Source organism: Triticum aestivum, chromosome 4D, assembly GCF_018294505.1.
Source record: "Triticum aestivum cultivar Chinese Spring chromosome 4D, IWGSC CS RefSeq v2.1, whole genome shotgun sequence".
Classification (NCBI taxonomy): Eukaryota; Viridiplantae; Streptophyta; class Magnoliopsida; order Poales; family Poaceae; genus Triticum; species Triticum aestivum.
In genome coordinates this window covers 51271583-51288993 of record NC_057805.1, presented here as the reverse complement: position 1 = coordinate 51288993, position 17411 = coordinate 51271583, and the positions used below count along the sequence as shown (strand labels likewise).

General features: G+C 46.5%; 2 protein-coding genes across 5 annotated transcripts; one reads left to right on the top strand and one right to left on the bottom strand.

Annotated features, from left to right (window-relative positions):
• The first annotated feature begins 1016 nt into the window (after window positions 1-1016).
• Window positions 1017-3565, top strand: LOC123096126 (uncharacterized). The gene is made up of 3 exons (XM_044517750.1): window positions 1017-1476; window positions 1877-2224; window positions 2338-3565. Exons 1-3 carry the CDS (start codon window positions 1072-1074, stop codon window positions 2956-2958), a joined length of 1374 nt encoding a protein of 457 aa, XP_044373685.1. The 5' UTR covers window positions 1017-1071; the 3' UTR covers window positions 2959-3565.
• A 10457-nt stretch (window positions 3566-14022) lies between these two features.
• LOC123096125 (probable E3 ubiquitin-protein ligase RHY1A) lies at window positions 14023-16932 on the bottom strand. 4 transcript variants are annotated; one of them, XM_044517748.1, is made up of 3 exons: window positions 16433-16932; window positions 14716-14912; window positions 14023-14619 (listed from the first exon to the last, which is right to left on the bottom strand). In XM_044517748.1, the coding sequence occupies exons 1-3, from the start codon at window positions 16541-16543 to the stop codon at window positions 14157-14159; spliced, it is 771 nt and encodes a 256-aa protein (XP_044373683.1). In that variant the 5' UTR covers window positions 16544-16932; the 3' UTR covers window positions 14023-14156. The 4 variants fall into 4 exon arrangements, with proteins under 4 accessions (XP_044373683.1, XP_044373681.1, XP_044373684.1 ...); XM_044517746.1 differs by having other exon boundaries at window positions 16602-16925; XM_044517749.1 differs by having other exon boundaries at window positions 14023-14610; window positions 16433-16922.
• Between the last annotated feature and the right edge of the window lie 479 nt (window positions 16933-17411).

Genomic DNA, 17411 nt, shown 5'->3' with positions numbered 1-17411 from the left:
GGAGGCTGGGTGCCGGCCGCTGGCTGTGTGCCGGCGATAAACCTATTCATTTTGGGGGCTGGCTGTGTTGCCGGCGACAAAACTATTCATTTTGTAGGTTGGCTATGTTGCCGGCCACTGGCTGTGTTGTTGGCGTGGACATGTAGGTGGGCTGTGTTTCCGGCATGAATTAGAGCCGCTGGCATGAACTAGGGCGTGGTTTATTCAAAAATTGGCGTTTGAAAAAGGAGGCGGATAAGATGCGGCTGGAATGCGTCCGCGCGTTGGGCGCACGGCCACCGCATTGTAGAAATGGCCCGGACACGATCTCATTGTCCTTCCCAAACAGACAGAATTCTGGCCAAATAGACGTCCGTTTGGGGTCATGCGCTGGAGTTGGCCTAGCATTGGCATCTCCCAATATATGATGGATTCAGGCATGTTTCTCCCAAGAAGCGGTCGAGAGCGTGCCCGGACCGCTTCCTCCACCGTCTCTGTTGGCCAGCACGCACATTGCACGGCATAGCATAGGTAGATGCCTCCAACGTCCGCACAGCTGTGGCTCACGAGCTCCTCCGAAACTGAAACAGACTCGACCCGCAAGCGTCCAAAGCGAGAACACGAAGGGCGACAAGCCGAGTGACATGGACGCCGTCGTCCGTCCGTCGCCACAGCGATGCAGCTCCGGACGGATCCGCACCGCGCACGGAACGGAAGAGCAGCAAACAAACGAACAGAAAGTCAGAAACTGACGCCGCTTTAACTGAGCTCGGCGGGCGGCCGGCGAGGAGCACGCACGCAGCGCCCATCCGTCCCCGTATGGCCGTATGTATGCCCGTCCGGTCGTCACGCCACTACTAAATGTGAACCGGGCCGGAGCCGCCGGCGCCGGAGCGTCACGACTCACCGCCACCGTGGCCCGGCCGGGGGCACGGACCGGTCGGTCCAGCTTGCATTCCGTCCCCTGCCAGCGGGCCCCACCATTTCCCCTGCCAGCCGGCCCCACACCTCCGTATAAATTCGCAAACCACCACGCACACACCCCCGGCAGCAGCAGCACACACAGCAGACCACAGCCCACGCTCACTGTCCATGGAGAGGACGCAGGGCTTCTTCGCGGCGCTCAAGCAGGAGGTGGCGCGCGGGCTGTCGCCGGCGAGGGCGCGCCGGAGGTCCGAGTCGGCCGACCTCGACGCCGCCGCGCTCAGGTTCTCCGGCCCGGTGGGGGGTGGAGAGATGCTGGCGCCGCTCATGGAGGGGCCCGATCCGGAGTCCGGCGACGGCGTCGGCGCCGGCGCCAGGAGGGAGGGCTGGGGCCGCTGGGTGCGCGGCCAGCTCGCGCGCACGCCGTCCTCCGTCGCCGCCGCGGCGGCCGGCGCCGGCGCCGCCCGCAACGACCTCCGCCTCCTCCTCGGCGTCATGGGCGCGCCGCTCGCGCCCGTGCACGTCTGCGCCGCCGAGCCGCTCCCGCACCTCAGCATTAAGGACACCCCCATCGTAAGCGCTTCTTCTCCTTCCTCTTCTTCTTCATGCCGCCGTCTTGGTGTCTTTCCCGCCTTTCCTAGCTCTAGATTTGGTCGAGCCGCGTCGCGTGTTCGACGAAATGCTCCAGTCAAATCTCTTCTCAAATGTCTGCGTCTGCGCTCTGCTAATTCTTCAATTCATGGTCCTGCATACTGTAAAAACGTAGTATTTACTCGTAATTACAGTGCTGTAAAAAAATGCTCCTTATCTTCTTCACTGATGTCTGCTGCATTTGTTGTCTAGCGATGCTGTTTGTTCCTTACGATAAAGATGTGCGAAATTTCGTCACCAAGCTGTTTGATTCAGGGAGAAAATCATATATGTCCAGTAGTAAACATGGTTATTTACTGTTACGAGCTTTTTGTTTACACAGGAGACCTCGTCGGCGCAGTACATTCTGCAGCAGTACCTGGCGGCCTCCGGTGGGCACAAGCTCCTCGCCTCCGTGCGCAACTCCTACGCCATGGGCAAGGTGCGCATGGTGGCCACTGAGTTTGAGAACGCCGGCCGCCTGGTCAAGAACCGCAATGCGGCTCGCTGCGCCGAGCCGGGCCGCTTCGTGCTGTGGCAGATGGCTCCTGAGAAGTGGTACATCGAGCTGGCTGTCGGTGGGAGCAAGGTGCATGCCGGCTGCAATGGCAAGCTTGTGTGGCGCCACACCCCGTGGCTCGGCTCCCATTCCGCCAAAGGCCCGGTCCGCCCCCTCCGCCGTGCTCTGCAGGTATAATTGCACTGCCCAGCCCACGCCTAGTATATGCCATTGTATGTGCCCATACAGCCATGGAAACATCTTGGCACTTTTACTCAAATGTTTCGATCAATGTCTTTCTATAGGGCTTGGATCCACTGACTGCAGCAAGCATGTTTGCCGGCGCACGGTGCATCGGGGAGAGGAAGGTGAACGGGGAGGATTGCTTCATCCTGAAGCTGTGCACTGACCCGGAGACCCTCAAGGCACGCACCGAGGGCCTCGCAGAGATCATCAGGCATGTCATGTTCGGGTACTTCAGCCAGAGGACCGGCCTCCTCGTCCACATCGAGGACTCACACCTGACGCGGATTCAGTCAACAACCGGTGGGGATGCGGTCTACTGGGAGACCACCATCAACTCATTCATCGAGGACTACCGGCCGGTGGATGGCATCATGATTGCGCACTCCGGGCGCTCGGCCGTGACCCTGTTCCGCTTCGGCGAGGTGGCCATGAGCCACACCAAGACTCGGATGGAGGAGGCGTGGAGCATCGAGGAGGTTGCGTTCAATGTACCTGGCCTGTCCATGGATTGCTTCATCCCACCCACCGATATCAAGTCTGGATCTGTAAGTGAGACTGTCGAGCTCCCTCATGGTGGTGAGAAGAACAAGTTTGGTCCTCCCCCTGGTCACCGTGCCAAAGTTGCTGCGCTGGAGAAGACGGATGGTGGCGAGCTAGCATGGAGGGGAACGCATACCTGAAAATCGAAATTGATTTTCAGGCCATTGGTACTTGCTTCGTTTCATTGCAACTGACTGATGAGTAGTGTAGGAGAGAAACAGGTCGACGGGGGATTTCGATTTTGGAAATTCCAAATGACCTCTGTGTACAGGAAGGAAGCAGCATGAGGCATTCACATGGTGTGAAGAATCGTTTCTAATCTCTTCAAGGGGGAGCGGTAGTAGGTAACCTTGTTTGCTATTTCAGGCTTTTTTGTCAGTATCATGTGGAAGACTTGGTGCGTTCCCCATTCCAACTACTCTACCTGAGAAAGGTCATCGTGGTGGCGCTGTTTGCTCCCCTTTAGCAAATACTAATTGATCAGTGGCATTACATCCAAATTGGCTGCTCAGTTCAGTTTGCTGTGCTTGGTGATGGTTCCTGGTGAAGCTAACCATGTCAGAGAAGCGTAACCTCTTCTGAACGGCTGTTAGTACCTCTAGTAGGTTTTTCCATAGTTCTTCCTTCGCATCTCTGTTATTTTTCCTGAGATGAAGGTTGTTGTACTCATTAACAGAAGCTTGTTTGTTTCCTTTGTAATCCAAAACATCTAATGAGTGAAGCGTCTTGTGATGTCCCTGTTTTGCACACCACAGCGCACCCCCGGGAATGATTTCAGCTTTTCCTGGAGATGTTGAACGGCAGCAATGTGGCATCAATGTGCCTTTTTGGGCCGCTTGCATTTTACTTTGGCCTGTCAGTGTGTTGGAGGGGGTAGTGATGATTCATTTACTGCCATGATTAGCATGGCCCCCATGTGCTCCTTCCATTCCACCCCTGGCCCAGGTGCCGCTGTCAAAGCGTGTTACCCTGATGACACAGGGTGATTTACCCCTTTTATAATCTGTACTCCTGAGCAGCACTGATGAGCTTTGTGAGCCTTTATTTTTCTTTCGGTGTGCTCCATCCCTGAAGAGTGAAGACCGAGGCTTCACTCACCGTGCTGCTGCCACCTTTCCCTTGGCATTAATGAGCACTCCTTTCTTTCTTGTTGTGAGGAGTTGTGATATATTTACTCTTGGGGCTGTGTGTTCTTCCTGGGAAGAAGGGACCAATGTCTGAGGTGAAGAGATAGTAATATTCTCAAGTCCACTGTCTTTAGTAGCGTCGCCTATTGGGAACTTGCAACTCAGACGCCGATCCTCCAAGGTCAAATTCTTGTCTTTAGTAATATTCTCAAGTCCACTTGAGGAGCAGTAGTATGGTTTGGAGGTTCAGACTTGTTTATTGTCCGTTCCGTAGACGCTCTTCTGTTGCCTACGGTGGGTGTCTGTGCAGCCTCTGGTGCACAAGTTTTGAGCCCTGGCATTCTGGAGATATGTTTGTTCTTCAACTTTCCAAAACGAAAGGAGAAGCTGCAAATGAACCTAAGCTGGAATTGCACTGGATTCCATACTCTCTGGTACCTCAAATCGACAGGTAGAAGTCGCCCGTACTGCTAAGTGTGGAATGGAATGGAGCAAAGCCAGTTAGAGATGCCATTATCATGTGTAGCAGTGCAGCCACAGCCTCATCACAGCCGCAAGCTAGGCTAGCAACTTTGACAATGGCGCCTAGCCAGCTACTGTGTTCATACACACACAAAAGGTTGCTATGCTAGGATTAGCAAAGCAAGCAGGAGAAGCCTACTGCCACTCACTGTCCATGCTATGCTACCACTGCCATGAGCAGCAGCAAGGAGAGCAGGCCAAATGATTGATGTTCCTTTCCTTGTGCACCTCCTCCTCCTCTCCACACACACACGGTAGCACATCACTGGCTCGTCTCAACTGGACCTACGTTACCAAAAACGGAGGTGAGGAAAATATTGTACTATCGATCAATCGCAGGCGGTGCTGATAACCTATATGATAATATCGATCTACCGTTTTTGCAGCTTTATGGACCATTTGATATGTTCTTAAGGACCACACAGATGTTATCATCCACGCAGGAGACTACAGGAGTACGATCGCGTTATTATTTCTAACAATCCTTTCCTAACAGACAACTTGGAACAGTAACATGCAATCATTGTATTGTTTGCGTGCCTGCGTCGCGTGCTGCTAATCTTGCAAGCGAGGCCAGTAAATAGGAGTACACCAGTACATTTTCAATGTATTACAGTACTAATTTGTTGGCTTCTGAAACCCTAGTCATATATATACACCAGCACAGACAAATGGAGATTATTACTCGAAAAGAAATGGAGATTTGCTTTGTTCATCTAAAAATTCACTGGTGCTGGCGCCTGAAAATTGGAGCTGAAGCAAAAGCTCAACCGTAGAGCAGAAACACCCACTGCAACTGGGGTGTGGGCTGGGCGGAGCAGAGTCCTGTCTGTGAAGTACACGGGCGGCAACTAGAGTAGCTAGCAGGTGTCGCTGAAAAGCTGCTGTTTTTGTTAAGCCCTAACAGGGGGTAACTGAGGGTGATTGATTGTTTCAGAGGTGCGTGCTTGCACTAGTTTAATATAGTATGTCGTATAGCTATGCTTGTAGTTTGTTGATCATGTGATGAACTATGTAGTATGTTTGCAATTTCTCCCGCAAAAGTATTTTTTCAAATTATGCAGGTTTAGATACGGATTCTGTTCGGCCGCGCATGTTTTTGACCCGCAAACGCGATCTTCGTCAAACCGCAAACGCGTTTTGCGGATCGTATTTTTGCAGGGTCTGCTAGAGTTGCTCTTAGCATGATGGGAGACGTGCAGATGTGAGGCATGATGATGGACGCGCTCGCTACCGGCGTGCTGCTTAACCAAGCGACGAGAGAGATCGGCGGCTGACATGCGCCGAGAGAATGATTAGCAGAGGAGAGGAGAGGAGGGGACGGGCGACAGCGGAGCAGCTTCGCAACAGAACCGGCCGACGGGGAGGAAAGAGACCATCGGTTCCCGTCGCCGCTTTACGAAATGGACGGTGGTGCGCGTGGTAGCCTGCCATGTTGCCAGCATCCAATGCTGGTGGCAGCAGGCACAGGCCCTGCTGCTGCTCTTCGCTTCTTGTCTGTGTAACTCCGTTGTGTGGCAGACTGCCCTGCAAAATCTGGTGGTGGTGCCGATTCGTCAGACATCCATCAATTTTTTTAGTGAAATACACCGGCCAGGGATGATGATAGTTTGTTTGCAACTCCCGAAACAAAAATGAACACTTGTTTAAAAAACGAATCCTTTTGGCAACAAACAATGACGGGTTTTCTACATTTTGAAATTTTTTGTGAAGAAACAACATTCCTAATGCTCTGGAAAAAAAAATCCATTGCTCCGAAGTCTTTCAAATACAGTCTTTTTGGAGCGGAGCATCGATTTTGTTTGTTATTTTTAGAGCATTTACGAATGTTTTCTCTTCACCAAAATTTGTACGTATGTATAAAAGCATTTGAATCACGAGCAGATACTCCATCTCCATGCTTGTTCCCCAAATATAGAAGCCCGATGATATATTTTGTAAATAACTTTTGATGTATACTTACTTCAGTGGTAAAAAATAAGGAACGTTTGTTCCCTAATACAGAAGCACAGTAAAATATTCTATATAGAGTTTTAAGGATGTCTATATTGACGTGTATACTTAAGTATCCAATGCACCCAGTTTAAAAATTCTTATTTTTGAATGTTGAGTAATACTGAAAAAGAAATGTTGAGGTAGTAGTAAAAATAATCTAGCATACCACAAATTCACAGATCCACATTCAAAACATAGGATGAGAAAAAAAACCGAAATCAATGATGATAAAGAAAATGGGCCAAATTGAAGGCCCAGTTTGCATTAGTTACTTTCATATCTTGATTTATTTATTTTTTCTTTCTAGATACGTATTTTTAAAGTTGAATTTAAAATTTATACAATGGTAAATATTTGTACATCCTAACAAAAATTTGTATTTGTTTATTGCTTCTAAAGCAATGACCGGGTACACAGGCAACACCAAATGCTTCAATAAATAAGATACCCCATGCATGCTTTAATGCAAAAGCACATGCGTCAGAATGGATAATAAAATCTAAAAAATAGCAACAAAATCAAACAATTATGTTTTTTTGTAACAATTATGGTATGAAGTTTCACGAAGAAACGACATCTGTGGTCTTCTTGGCGGAAAAATTACCTCCAAATTACTTAAAAAATTGGTGTTCCCGGATGTAAGTGTTTATTTGCACCCAGGTTCCACAATTCCCATGCCAGACTATAATGGTCAAATATACATGACTGTTTGTTTCGTTTGGCTTTTACATAGGGCTAGTGTTTTCCAGCTCCTACGTTATTGCTGTTGGAAATATGCCCTAGAGGCAATAATAAATTGGTTATTATTATATTTCCTTGTTCATGATAATCGTTTATTATCCATGCTAGAATTGTATTGATAGGAAACTCAGATACATGTGTGGATACATAGACAACACCATGTCCCTAGTAAGCCTCTAGTTGACTAGCTCGTTGATCAATAGATGGTTACGGTTTCCTGACCATGGACATTGGATGTCGTTGATAACGGGATCACATCATTAGGAGAATGATGTGATGGACAAGACCCAATCCTAAGCCTAGCACAAGATCGTGTAGTTCGTTTGCTCAGAGCTTTTCTAATGTCAAGTATCATTTCCTTAGACCATGAGATTGTGCAACTCCCGGATACCGTAGGAATGCTTTGGGTGTACCAAACGTCACAACGTAACTGGGTGGCTATAAAGGTGCACTACAGGTATCTCCGAAAGTGTCTGTTGGGTTGGCACGAATCGAGACTGGGATTTGTCACTCCGTGTAAACGGAGAGGTATCTCTGGGCCCACTCGGTAGGACATCATCATAATGTGCACAATGTGACCAAGGAGTTGATCACGGGATGATGTGTTACAGAACGAGTAAAGAGACTTGCCGCTAATGAGATTGAACAAGGTATCGGGATACCGACGATCGAATCTCGGGCAAGTAACATACCGATGGACAAAGGGAATTGTATACGGGATTGATTGAATCCTCGACATCGTGGTTCATCCGATGAGATCATCGTGGAACATGTGGGAGCCAACATGGGTATCCAGATCCCGCTGTTGGTTATTGGCTAGAGAGGTGTCTCGGTCATGTCTGCATGTCTCCCGAACCCGTAGGGTCTACACACTTAAGGTTCGGCGACGCTAGGGTTATAGAGATATTAGTATGCGGTAACCCGAAAATTGTTCGGAGTCCCGGATGAGATCCCGGACGTCACGAGGAGTTCCGGAATGGTCCGGAGGTAAAGATTTATATATGGGAAGTCTTATTTTGGTCGCCGGAAAAGTTTCGCACTTTATCGGTATTGTACCGGGAGTGCCGAAAGGGGTCCGGGGGTCCACCAGCCCCGGGGGGCCACATGGGCTGTAGGGGGTGCGCCTTGGCCCATATGGGCCAAGGGAACCAGCCCCAAGAGGCCCATGCGCCAAGAGATAAGATAAATGGAGAGTCCTAAAGGGGGAAGGCACCTCCGAGGTGCCTTGGGGGGGAAGGACTCCTCCCTGGCCGCACCCTTCCTTGGAGGAAGGGCCAAGGCTGCGCCCCCCCTCTCCCTTGGCCCTATATATAGTGGGGGGAAGGGAGGGCAGCAATACCTAAGCCCCTGGCGCCTCCCTCTCCCTCCCGTGACACCTCTCCCTCCCGTGACACCTCTCCCTCCCGTTAGTGCTTGGCGAAGCCCTACCGGGATCCCTGCTACTTCCACCACCACGCCGTCGTGCTGCTGGATCTCCATTAACCTCTCCTCCCCCCTTGCTGGATCAAGAAGGAGGAGACGTCGCTGCTCCGTACGTGTGTGGAACGCGGAGGTGCCGTCCGTTCGGCGCTAGGATCATCGGTGATTTGGATCACGATGAGTACGACTCCATTAACCCCGTTCTCTTGAACGCTTCCGCTCGCGATCTACAAGGGTATGTAGATGCACTCCCCTTCCCCTCGTTGCTAGATTACTCCATAGATTGATCTTGGTGATGCGTAGAAAATTTTGAATTTCTGCTACGTTCCCCAACAATTGCAAGTGAAGTCGAAAAGAACTAGTAGGTTCTCTCGGGTTTGCTCACGACCACTTTCCTTCACAAAAATTGGGTGTTGAGGAGAAGCTGCCTCGGGCTAGTTTCTCGAGTTCCCCCTCTTATAATCAAGTGGTATATGTCTATACCCGTAATCGGCTATTCTTTTGTTTATTTGCGCGAAACTTGTCATTGTGCTCACCCATGTAGCCCCTCGTCCTCCTTGGTCTCCTCTTTCCCTGGCTTGTGTGTCGCCGAGCTATAACTAAGAACCTTTCATAACTCGATAACCATCGGCCCAGAGCTGAGAAGCTCGTCCGAAGTAAGAAACTCATAGGGCTCCGGAGGATCGCTGAGCTGAGAAGCTCGTTGGAGTCAAGTAACTCCACTTTGAGTTGAGAAGATCAGGTGGGGATGGTCGGAGTTTGTCGTGGAGAAAATTCATTTGGAAGAAACCGGCGAAGGTGGAACGCAACACAGACATGTGACCCATCGAGCAGAACACCATCAAAAATTTAATAGGGTAAAATTTGGCATCAATTTTGCTAAAAAGGAGTATAATGGATGAAACTATGCGGTAATTAGTGTTAAAACAGAAAAAATAGGGGAGGCTTGAATTCACTCTTTTTTAGAAGATTTTCAACAAGCAAAAGTTTCAAGTAAGTTAATTATTCAAATTCATGAACATTTGATAAACTATTACTTGCAGTAGCATCTATAACAACAAGTACTAGTTAACTTCCATCTCAGCCATTTACCATCCAATTAGCATTAAAGCATGCGATTAGAAGGTAGAACAGTGGTATGGATCGGTTCTGGTTCTGTAAACATCCCTGAACTTTGCAGGGCTGACATTCTTGAGTAATACAAATCTTTGCAGGGCTGACATGCTTGAGTAATATAAATTCCATTTTTTTCCCTACAAAAAAAAACATGCGATTAGCTTTTAGTGATTACACCACTCTAGAGGTACCACATGTGCTATCTCAAAACTCCTAATGTATTTATTTCATCAAAACACTCGCGGTATTTAAGCCACGTCGCAAATCCGTAACACACCATCTTCTCACCAATGCCAGTTTCGTTGCAGCCACAACCCATACAAGCGGGGCCTAAAGCTGACTTGCGTCATCTCGCAAAAAAAAAAGCTGATTTGCATCATACGTGAAGAGAGCCCAAGCCCAGTGAACTTAACCTGTGAAGGGCCCAACTCGTGGGAAGTCAGGTGAGGAATTTCCTAACGGACGCTCGGCAAACCCTATTCGGCGCCGGTTAAGGGCCAATTTTCCTAACCGGCGCCTGCGGCGGTGTTAGCTGGGCTGGCCCATTTATCTGTTCCAATCTGTAGCTTTTTTTCTTCCGTTTCGTAAAACGCAAAAGAAATGAGGGACTGGGGACTCGAACCGGAGACACGCTGTTTCGAGGCGCAATGCACCAACCACCCAGCCACACAACCTCCTGGCTTATTTTCCATCTTTCCCTTTCTTATCTTACTTCAACTTTTCCTTTCCTTTTTTCCTTTTTTCTATTTTCTTCTTCCTGGTTCGATGAACTTTTTTTCAAAAACTTGATGACTTGTTTTTCAAATTCGATGAACTTTTTCCAAATTCAATGACCTTTATCCAAATCCGATGATCATTTCTTAAAATTTGATGAACTTTTTTCATGATTGATGAAATTTTCCTGTTAAATTTGTGATTTTTTTTAAAAAATTGATGAACTATTTGTCAAACTCGATGAACTATTTTTTCAAATTGATCAACTTTTTTCCAATTTTGACGAACTTTTTTCAAATTAGATGAACTTTTTTTCAAAATCTATGAACTTCTTTAAAAAAAATTGTGAACTTTTCTTAAAATCGATAATTTTTTTTGCAATTTTATGTGAATTTTTCTTAAAAAATGATGAACTTTTTTCAAAACTGTTGAAATTTTCAACTAATTTTTAAATTTCCGTAGACGTTTTATTAAACAATAACTAGATCTGTTTTCTATTAGGGAACACCTAGACGAGCTGGTCCGCTGGTTGCTGCGTTAGCGTGTAGACCTGAGGTGGGTAGTTCGAACCCCAGCTCTCGCACCATTCTTTTTCACGTTTTCCTTTATCAGCAGGTAATGGGCCAGATTCGATAACGGCCCAATCAAGAAACGTGCAGGCGCCAAATTGTCAAACGGCGGCGCCGACTAGGGGCTCCCCGGACGCTCATTGCGTCAAGTTGTCGCCGTTTCGCACAGAGGCGAGCGACCTAGCGATCAAGACGGGCCGGGCCAACTACGAGATTGCGCACGCGCTACAGTATCGGTTTTGGGTACATTCTGGAAGGTTCCTGCCGGTTTTGGGAACCTTCCAGAAGGTCCTTGAACCAGTTTACACTGGTTTCTTCTGTTTATTTTTTCTTTTTTCTTTTCTGTTTCTTTTATTTTTTTCGTTTTTTCTTTCTTTGTTTTTCTGTTTCTTTATTTCATTTTACAATTCCTTTTTTCTTCCTTTCTATTTCCTGTTTGTTTTTCAGATTTTCAAATTTTTTTAAAATTTTGGAAAATGTTCAGAATGTCAAAACATGTTTTTTAGTAATTTTTATCCACAAATTAGAAAAATATTCTTCATTTTCTATAAAATGATCGCATATTACAAAAAATGTTCACTTTTCAAAAAATATGCATAAGTTAAAAAAATCACGTTTTTAAATTTTGTTTGGGAGTTTAAAAAATCTTCCCATTTCAAAATTTGTTCACCAATTTCAAAAAAATGTTCATGTTTTCAAATTTTGTTGGGAGTTTCAATAAATGTTTTCATTTAAAAAGTTGTTCGAAAATTCCAAAAAATGTTCACGTTTTTACTTTTGTTCAGGAGTTTTAAAAGATGTGCACAAATTTAAAAATTGTTCATGTTTTGAAATTTTGTTCAGGAGTTTTAAGAAATGTTCTTGTATCAAAAAATTGATTTGAAATTAGAAAAATGTTCTGGTTTTCCAAAAAAACGTTCTTGCTTTCTATTTCTGGGGGTATTTTAAAAATGTTCCGGTTTTCCAAAAATTGCTTGCATGTTTTGAAATATTTGAGTTTTTATTCAAAATTTTGAAAAGTGTTCGCTGTTTCGGACGGCCTTCACTTTTTTTTTCTCAAAAGAACGGTTTGCGTACAAATTTATTAAAACGTTCGGATGTGGGTTGAGTTTGGTTCTTAAGACTTTTGCCCTGCATTATCAATCGAGTCGGTCTGTAGCTCAACTTGCTAGCCATACTTGTTTGAAGCGTGTGGCTGTATTTTTCGTTCCTCGCATGTGCAAGCGCTGTACTTTCCATTTGTGGCTAGCCTGTGCGTTTGCTCGACATTCTACCGCAGAGAGCGGCAGATAGGACCTCTCGTCAGGTGACCCCTCGATCTCGAGTGAGCGGGATAGCTCCTATACGGGGGAACCACTAGTTAACGAGCGCTCCTTTGGGAGTCTCGCAACGATCAGCGCCACTTGGCGCTCTCGGCCATTCGCCATATGTCGCGCTCTGGGTGCTCCCTCCGGATTTTATTTTATTTATTTTTCCGCACGCGTTTTCGGCTATTTAAATGTTTTTTAGGTTTTTTCGGCGTTTTGGTTTTTCACCGGTCTTCCTTAGCTTTTCAACACAAATAAATTTGCGAAAAAAAATTTGCGCAAAAAAACACGTTTTTTTCCCTTTCACGAGAGGCACGGTTTTGCTTCCGCGAGAGGCATGGTTGTGCTTTCGCGAGAGTCACGGCCGTGCCTCTCGGAAACAAAAAAAATATGTTTTCTGTTTTTTTCCTTTCGTGAGATTCATGGTTTTTCTTCCGAGAGAGGCACGGGTGTGCTTTCGCGAGAGTCATGGTCGTGCCTCTCGGAAAGGGAAAAACGCATTTTCTGTTTTTTTTCCGTGAGAGTCACGGTTTTGTTTCTGCGAGAGGCACGGTTGTGTTTTCGCGAGAGTCACGGCCGTGCCTCTCGAAAACGAAAAAAATTGCGTTTTCGCTTCTTTTTTTCGTTCCGCGAGAGACACGGTTTTGCTTCCGTGAGAGGCACAGTTGTGATTTCGTGAGAAGCACGGGCATGTCTCTTTCGGAAAGTGAAAAAACCCGTGCCCCTGGTTCGGTTTTTGCCGGTTTTTCCGTGAAAAAAAAGTTCGTCAAAACCTATCAACATGGGATCTAGTTTTGAAGATCTCGACGCGAGGAATCCAACGGTGAAAGCGGTTTGAGATTTGGACGCATAGTTTGAGAGATAAAACGTTTTAAATAAATGGATTTACGAAAAAAGGGAAAAACTTCCAGGTTGCGACAAGTGGCGCGCTGCATGTGCGCCACTTGTCACAACATGGAGAGTTGGAGTGATCTTTGCAACGAGTACTCCTCAACTAGTGATTTCACCTGTACGGCGCCTTAAGCGCTAGTTCAACTTGTTGGCGCAACACGCATGGTCAATTGAACCGGCCTATCAAAAAGAACAACGCTCGCTCGATTTGTTTGTTGAAACTTGAAAGGTTGACCTTGACAACAAACCGTAAGGCCTGTTGATCGACGTCTTTTCAATTTTTGAAACAAACGGTAATTTGAAAGGAGTTCAAGAATTCGATAAATAAAGTTCATGAAATTGAAAGAAGTTCACAAACTTATTTTTTCTTAAAAAGCAAAAAATTCACTGCTACAAAAAGTTCATGGTTTTGAAAAAAGTTCATGAAAAAACAAAAAGGCGTTCATGAATACAAAAAAAGTTCCCGAATTTGAAAGAAATAAGTTCCACAAATTTGAAAAAAGTGCATGAATTTAAAAAAACACGAATCTGTAAAAAAACGTTCATGAAAATGAAAATAAAAAGAAAAAAGGAAAAAAGTAAAATGAAAAAAAGAAAACGAAAAAGAAACAGTGGAGGAAGAAATGGGCCGGCGGCTTATTTGGTCTAGCAAGCACGAGGGGGTGTGCGCCGCGTACCAAATAGGATTGGGGCGAGTGAGCTCGTGGCCTGGTCTGGAAGACTAGAACGACGAGTCAGCCTCTAACACTGTTAAAAAGAACAGAACCATGTGCACAGAGGACTGCAGAATCTGAGTTACAGACTTAGGAGATGCAGCGAGGCCAGCTCTGTTTCAAGCCTTCTGCAGCAAAACTTGATCCTGAAGCAAACATCTCAAAAAGCACACAGCAAGTAGCAACTCGAGTGTTCTTTCTTTTACAAAAGCCGCAACGCCCTGCTAATACTCCAGGTCACTCTTTCCGTGGTAGGATAGGACGACGCCGGCCCTGCAGTACGGACAATCGGCGCGGGACTGCAGCCACTGCTCCAGGCAGGCCAAATGGAAGATGTGCTTGCAGCGCAGCTGAATCAGCCCGTCTGATGCACCATGGCATCCTTCAAGGCATATCGAACAGTCCACTGAGGACTCCACGTCGTCGTCACCGTCGATTGTTCCTTGGAGAGCTTCTTGTCCTAGTTTGGAGACAGGCCTCAGGTCGTGTGGTGCTACCACCGCCGCGTTGCTGAACGTCTCTGCTGTGATCTGTTTATCTTTGTAGGCTGACAGGGAGGCGCTGGAGTTGAAGCGAATAGTCCGGTGGGCCAACCAGCCATCCTCTGATGAGCAGATATCACATTCAGAAGGAAGATCAGGTCCGGCCCAAATGGTTCCTACGGCTGGTGATGTTTGCCTGCAACAACTGGGAACTGAGGATCAATGCAGAACAGGAAATATCGAAGTGCATAGATCGGTGTTTAAGATGAGCGAGCACTGTGAGTTAAATGCCGGTGCGCACCTTCTCCCTGAAAATAGGTCTACACTTCGGAGCCTTTGATGAAGCCTCTCCTTGGCTTGCTGAACCGCATCAGGAAGTCGGTCATTTGATGCGGTGGCGCTGTGTCTTGTGCTGAAGAGCACGTTCCTTGTGGGTTCCGTTATGCTTCCGCTAGACGCCCTTCGCTCTATCTGGTTTCCTCGAACAACTTCATAGCCCTGTGTTAGACAAATTGACAGATGAGAAATCCACAATCCAGAGTCACTGAAGTTTATACTTACTGATGTCCAATATTTCACAAAAGTTGGTACTGGAAACAAAATTAATCTGGAAAGTGTTCTTGCACTTCTATATTGCATATTTGTAGAAAGAGATGTCCATTTAATCCTGCAGTTTTTACCAAATTACATAGAAAGGCGAGAGAAAGAATGTAAAAACATTGACTAATCATAAAATCACTAAGCATGTCTAGAAGGTCTGCAACGGAAGCATTTAGTGCCAACAAATGATTGTTTGCAATCCATAGCACCCCTATGGGTTTACTGGTCAAACATAAAACTTTTGTGGAACATTTACAGGATAACTGAACTTTCCTCACAGAAGTATAAACTGCACATCTTTCCAATTAGTTGCAGTGCACTGCATTCTAAAGGTTACATACTCACAGCTCAGCAGACTCACATAAACTCCGGAAAATCAGAAAATGTAACTAAACTAAATGTACACTTGAACTTTACCCTTGTTACTATTCTTGTACTGACAAAAGATAGGCGATCCAAAATGACACCACAGGGCCAATATATCTTATGATGATCATGCTAAATGCTAGTTACATCAAATATATGCTAGATGCACTGATCATTAAATATTGGAGCATGAGCAACAGCTTCCCATGAAAGGCACATAGCAGTAAGTGGAGTAGTAAGCAGCACCACACACATGAAGAGCACCTCTTGTTTTACGACACCTTTTTTTTTTTTGCGAAATTGTTTTACGACACCTTGGCACCTTTCGCACCATTAATTTAACACCATGAGTGCATGACTAGCTTCGGATTAACCAACAGACTGACCAAACAAATTAACCCTATCACAGAAACAAAAAAATAGGTAACACCGTATGAAATGTAAAATGACACCTTTGTAGGGTCACCCTGAATGCAATCATAGAATTTAAGTGGTCAATTCAGAGTATTGTTGATTTGGAGCACCGCACATGATTTATGCCTCTCCTTTTTCTTTTGCGAGCATATACCTTATGTTCCCTTGCCAAAATGGTTGTTCTAGAGAATCAAACTGTGTAACCCAATCATGATGAGGGATCATCATTCTGTCTGAAAACTATGCAGTAACCAAAATATTCAAGGAGAATGTGCCGTTTGGAATCTCGATTTGCATTTTGAAAAGACAGGAATCTAATTCGTCCTTCATAATATCATATAACGTCCACTCATGAGGAGCCATTGCCTATTAAACCATCCTCAATCAATTATACTACTGCCTCCGTCCTGAATTACTTGTCTTAGGTTTTAGTGTCGGATACATCCATGTCTATACAAATCTAAGACAAGTAATTTGGGACGGAGCCACGGAGGTAATATTTGGGTTACCGGTGGTTCGGGGTCTCTTTGTACACACGCAGAACTAATTGCAGTCCTCCTGCTCGCTACCCCGTAACAACCAGGTGTGGCATTTCATCGAACACAAGGCACGCTTATGACAAGCTAGATTACACATACCAAAAAGGAGTATACGCTGCATGCCTGCATCTCCAAATTTCTACCGCAGGAACTCGCCGCAAAACCTCCATACCCACTGCCGAGTCGCGACAGAGGGTCGGGCACACGCATCGCAAGGGGAACACGCAGAGGCAGAGACGCAGAGGCGCCATTGAAATGATCATCTCACCGGCCTGTGGTGCGCGGAGCGAATGGGGTGAACCCGGCGGCGGGCGGCGGAGGAGGAGTCGAGACCGCGGGGCTCGGTGGGCTCCGGAAGCGGTGGCGGGCGGCGGCGCTGGTAGTAGAAGAGCTTAGCGGCTATCGGCATGCAGACACAATAGAGAAGTGAGCAACGAGCCTCGCCTTTTCTTGTACTACTGCTGCAGCTTGGCGTGCTCTTTTTTTGTTCTGCGGCCGCCAGCCGACGTGTGTGCCGCTGTGTCGCCACCGTCGCCTGCTCGCCTCCGCTCCTCCCGCGTCGTTTACCGCCCAAGTTGGGGCTGTATGCTTCTGAGCTTCGGATGAGATGGCCAACGCGGCGGCTCTTGTCCTGCAGCGCACGCCGTTGATTCATTTGCGTGCTCTCGCCGAGCGTTTTTTTTAAACACCTGTAACTTTATTGTACCCTGATTTGAACCTAATATCAAAGAAATACAAAATAACTCCTATTAAGGATTACAATGAAATCTCTCGAAAACACCTTCTTCGCGGTATCAATCTCTACTAAAAAAATACTCCAAAGACTTCGGTAAAGAGGCTGCAATTGAGCTGACGCAACGATGTTGTCACTCTTTCACCTGCACGAACATTACCAATAATGATTTTTGAGAGCGCCTTGTGTCGCCCATCCAAAAAGATGGGAAACCTTGATCGATGAACGTATTTGGGCCGGAGATGATCCCCTAAAAGTGCAGGCCGTCGAATCACTATATCTTCACCATGGTGTCGATGGAATATCTCAACTCCACAAAGAACCAAACCAACAAAAAAAAGCTTG

What these genes read in the sequence shown, in the direction of transcription:
- LOC123096126 (XM_044517750.1), top strand. Translation starts at nt 1,072, where the DNA reads ATGGAGAGGACGCAGGGCTTCTTCGCGGCGCTCAAGCAGGAGGTGGCG. An exon ending in GCATTAAGGACACCCCCATC is followed by an intron (nt 1,477 to 1,876) that starts GTAAGCGCTTCT and finishes TTGTTTACACAG; the next exon opens with GAGACCTCGTCGGCGCAGTA. An exon ending in CCCTCCGCCGTGCTCTGCAG is followed by an intron (nt 2,225 to 2,337) that starts GTATAATTGCAC and finishes GTCTTTCTATAG; the next exon opens with GGCTTGGATCCACTGACTGC.
- LOC123096125 (XM_044517746.1), bottom strand. Translation starts at nt 16,742, where the DNA reads ATGCCGATAGCCGCTAAGCTCTTCTACTACCAGCGCCGCCGCCCGCCA. An exon ending in GCTCCGCGCACCACAGGCCG is followed by an intron (nt 14,913 to 16,601) that starts GTGAGATGATCA and finishes TGTCTAACACAG; the next exon opens with GGCTATGAAGTTGTTCGAGG. An exon ending in GACCTATTTTCAGGGAGAAG is followed by an intron (nt 14,620 to 14,715) that starts GTGCGCACCGGC and finishes CTCAGTTCCCAG; the next exon opens with TTGTTGCAGGCAAACATCAC.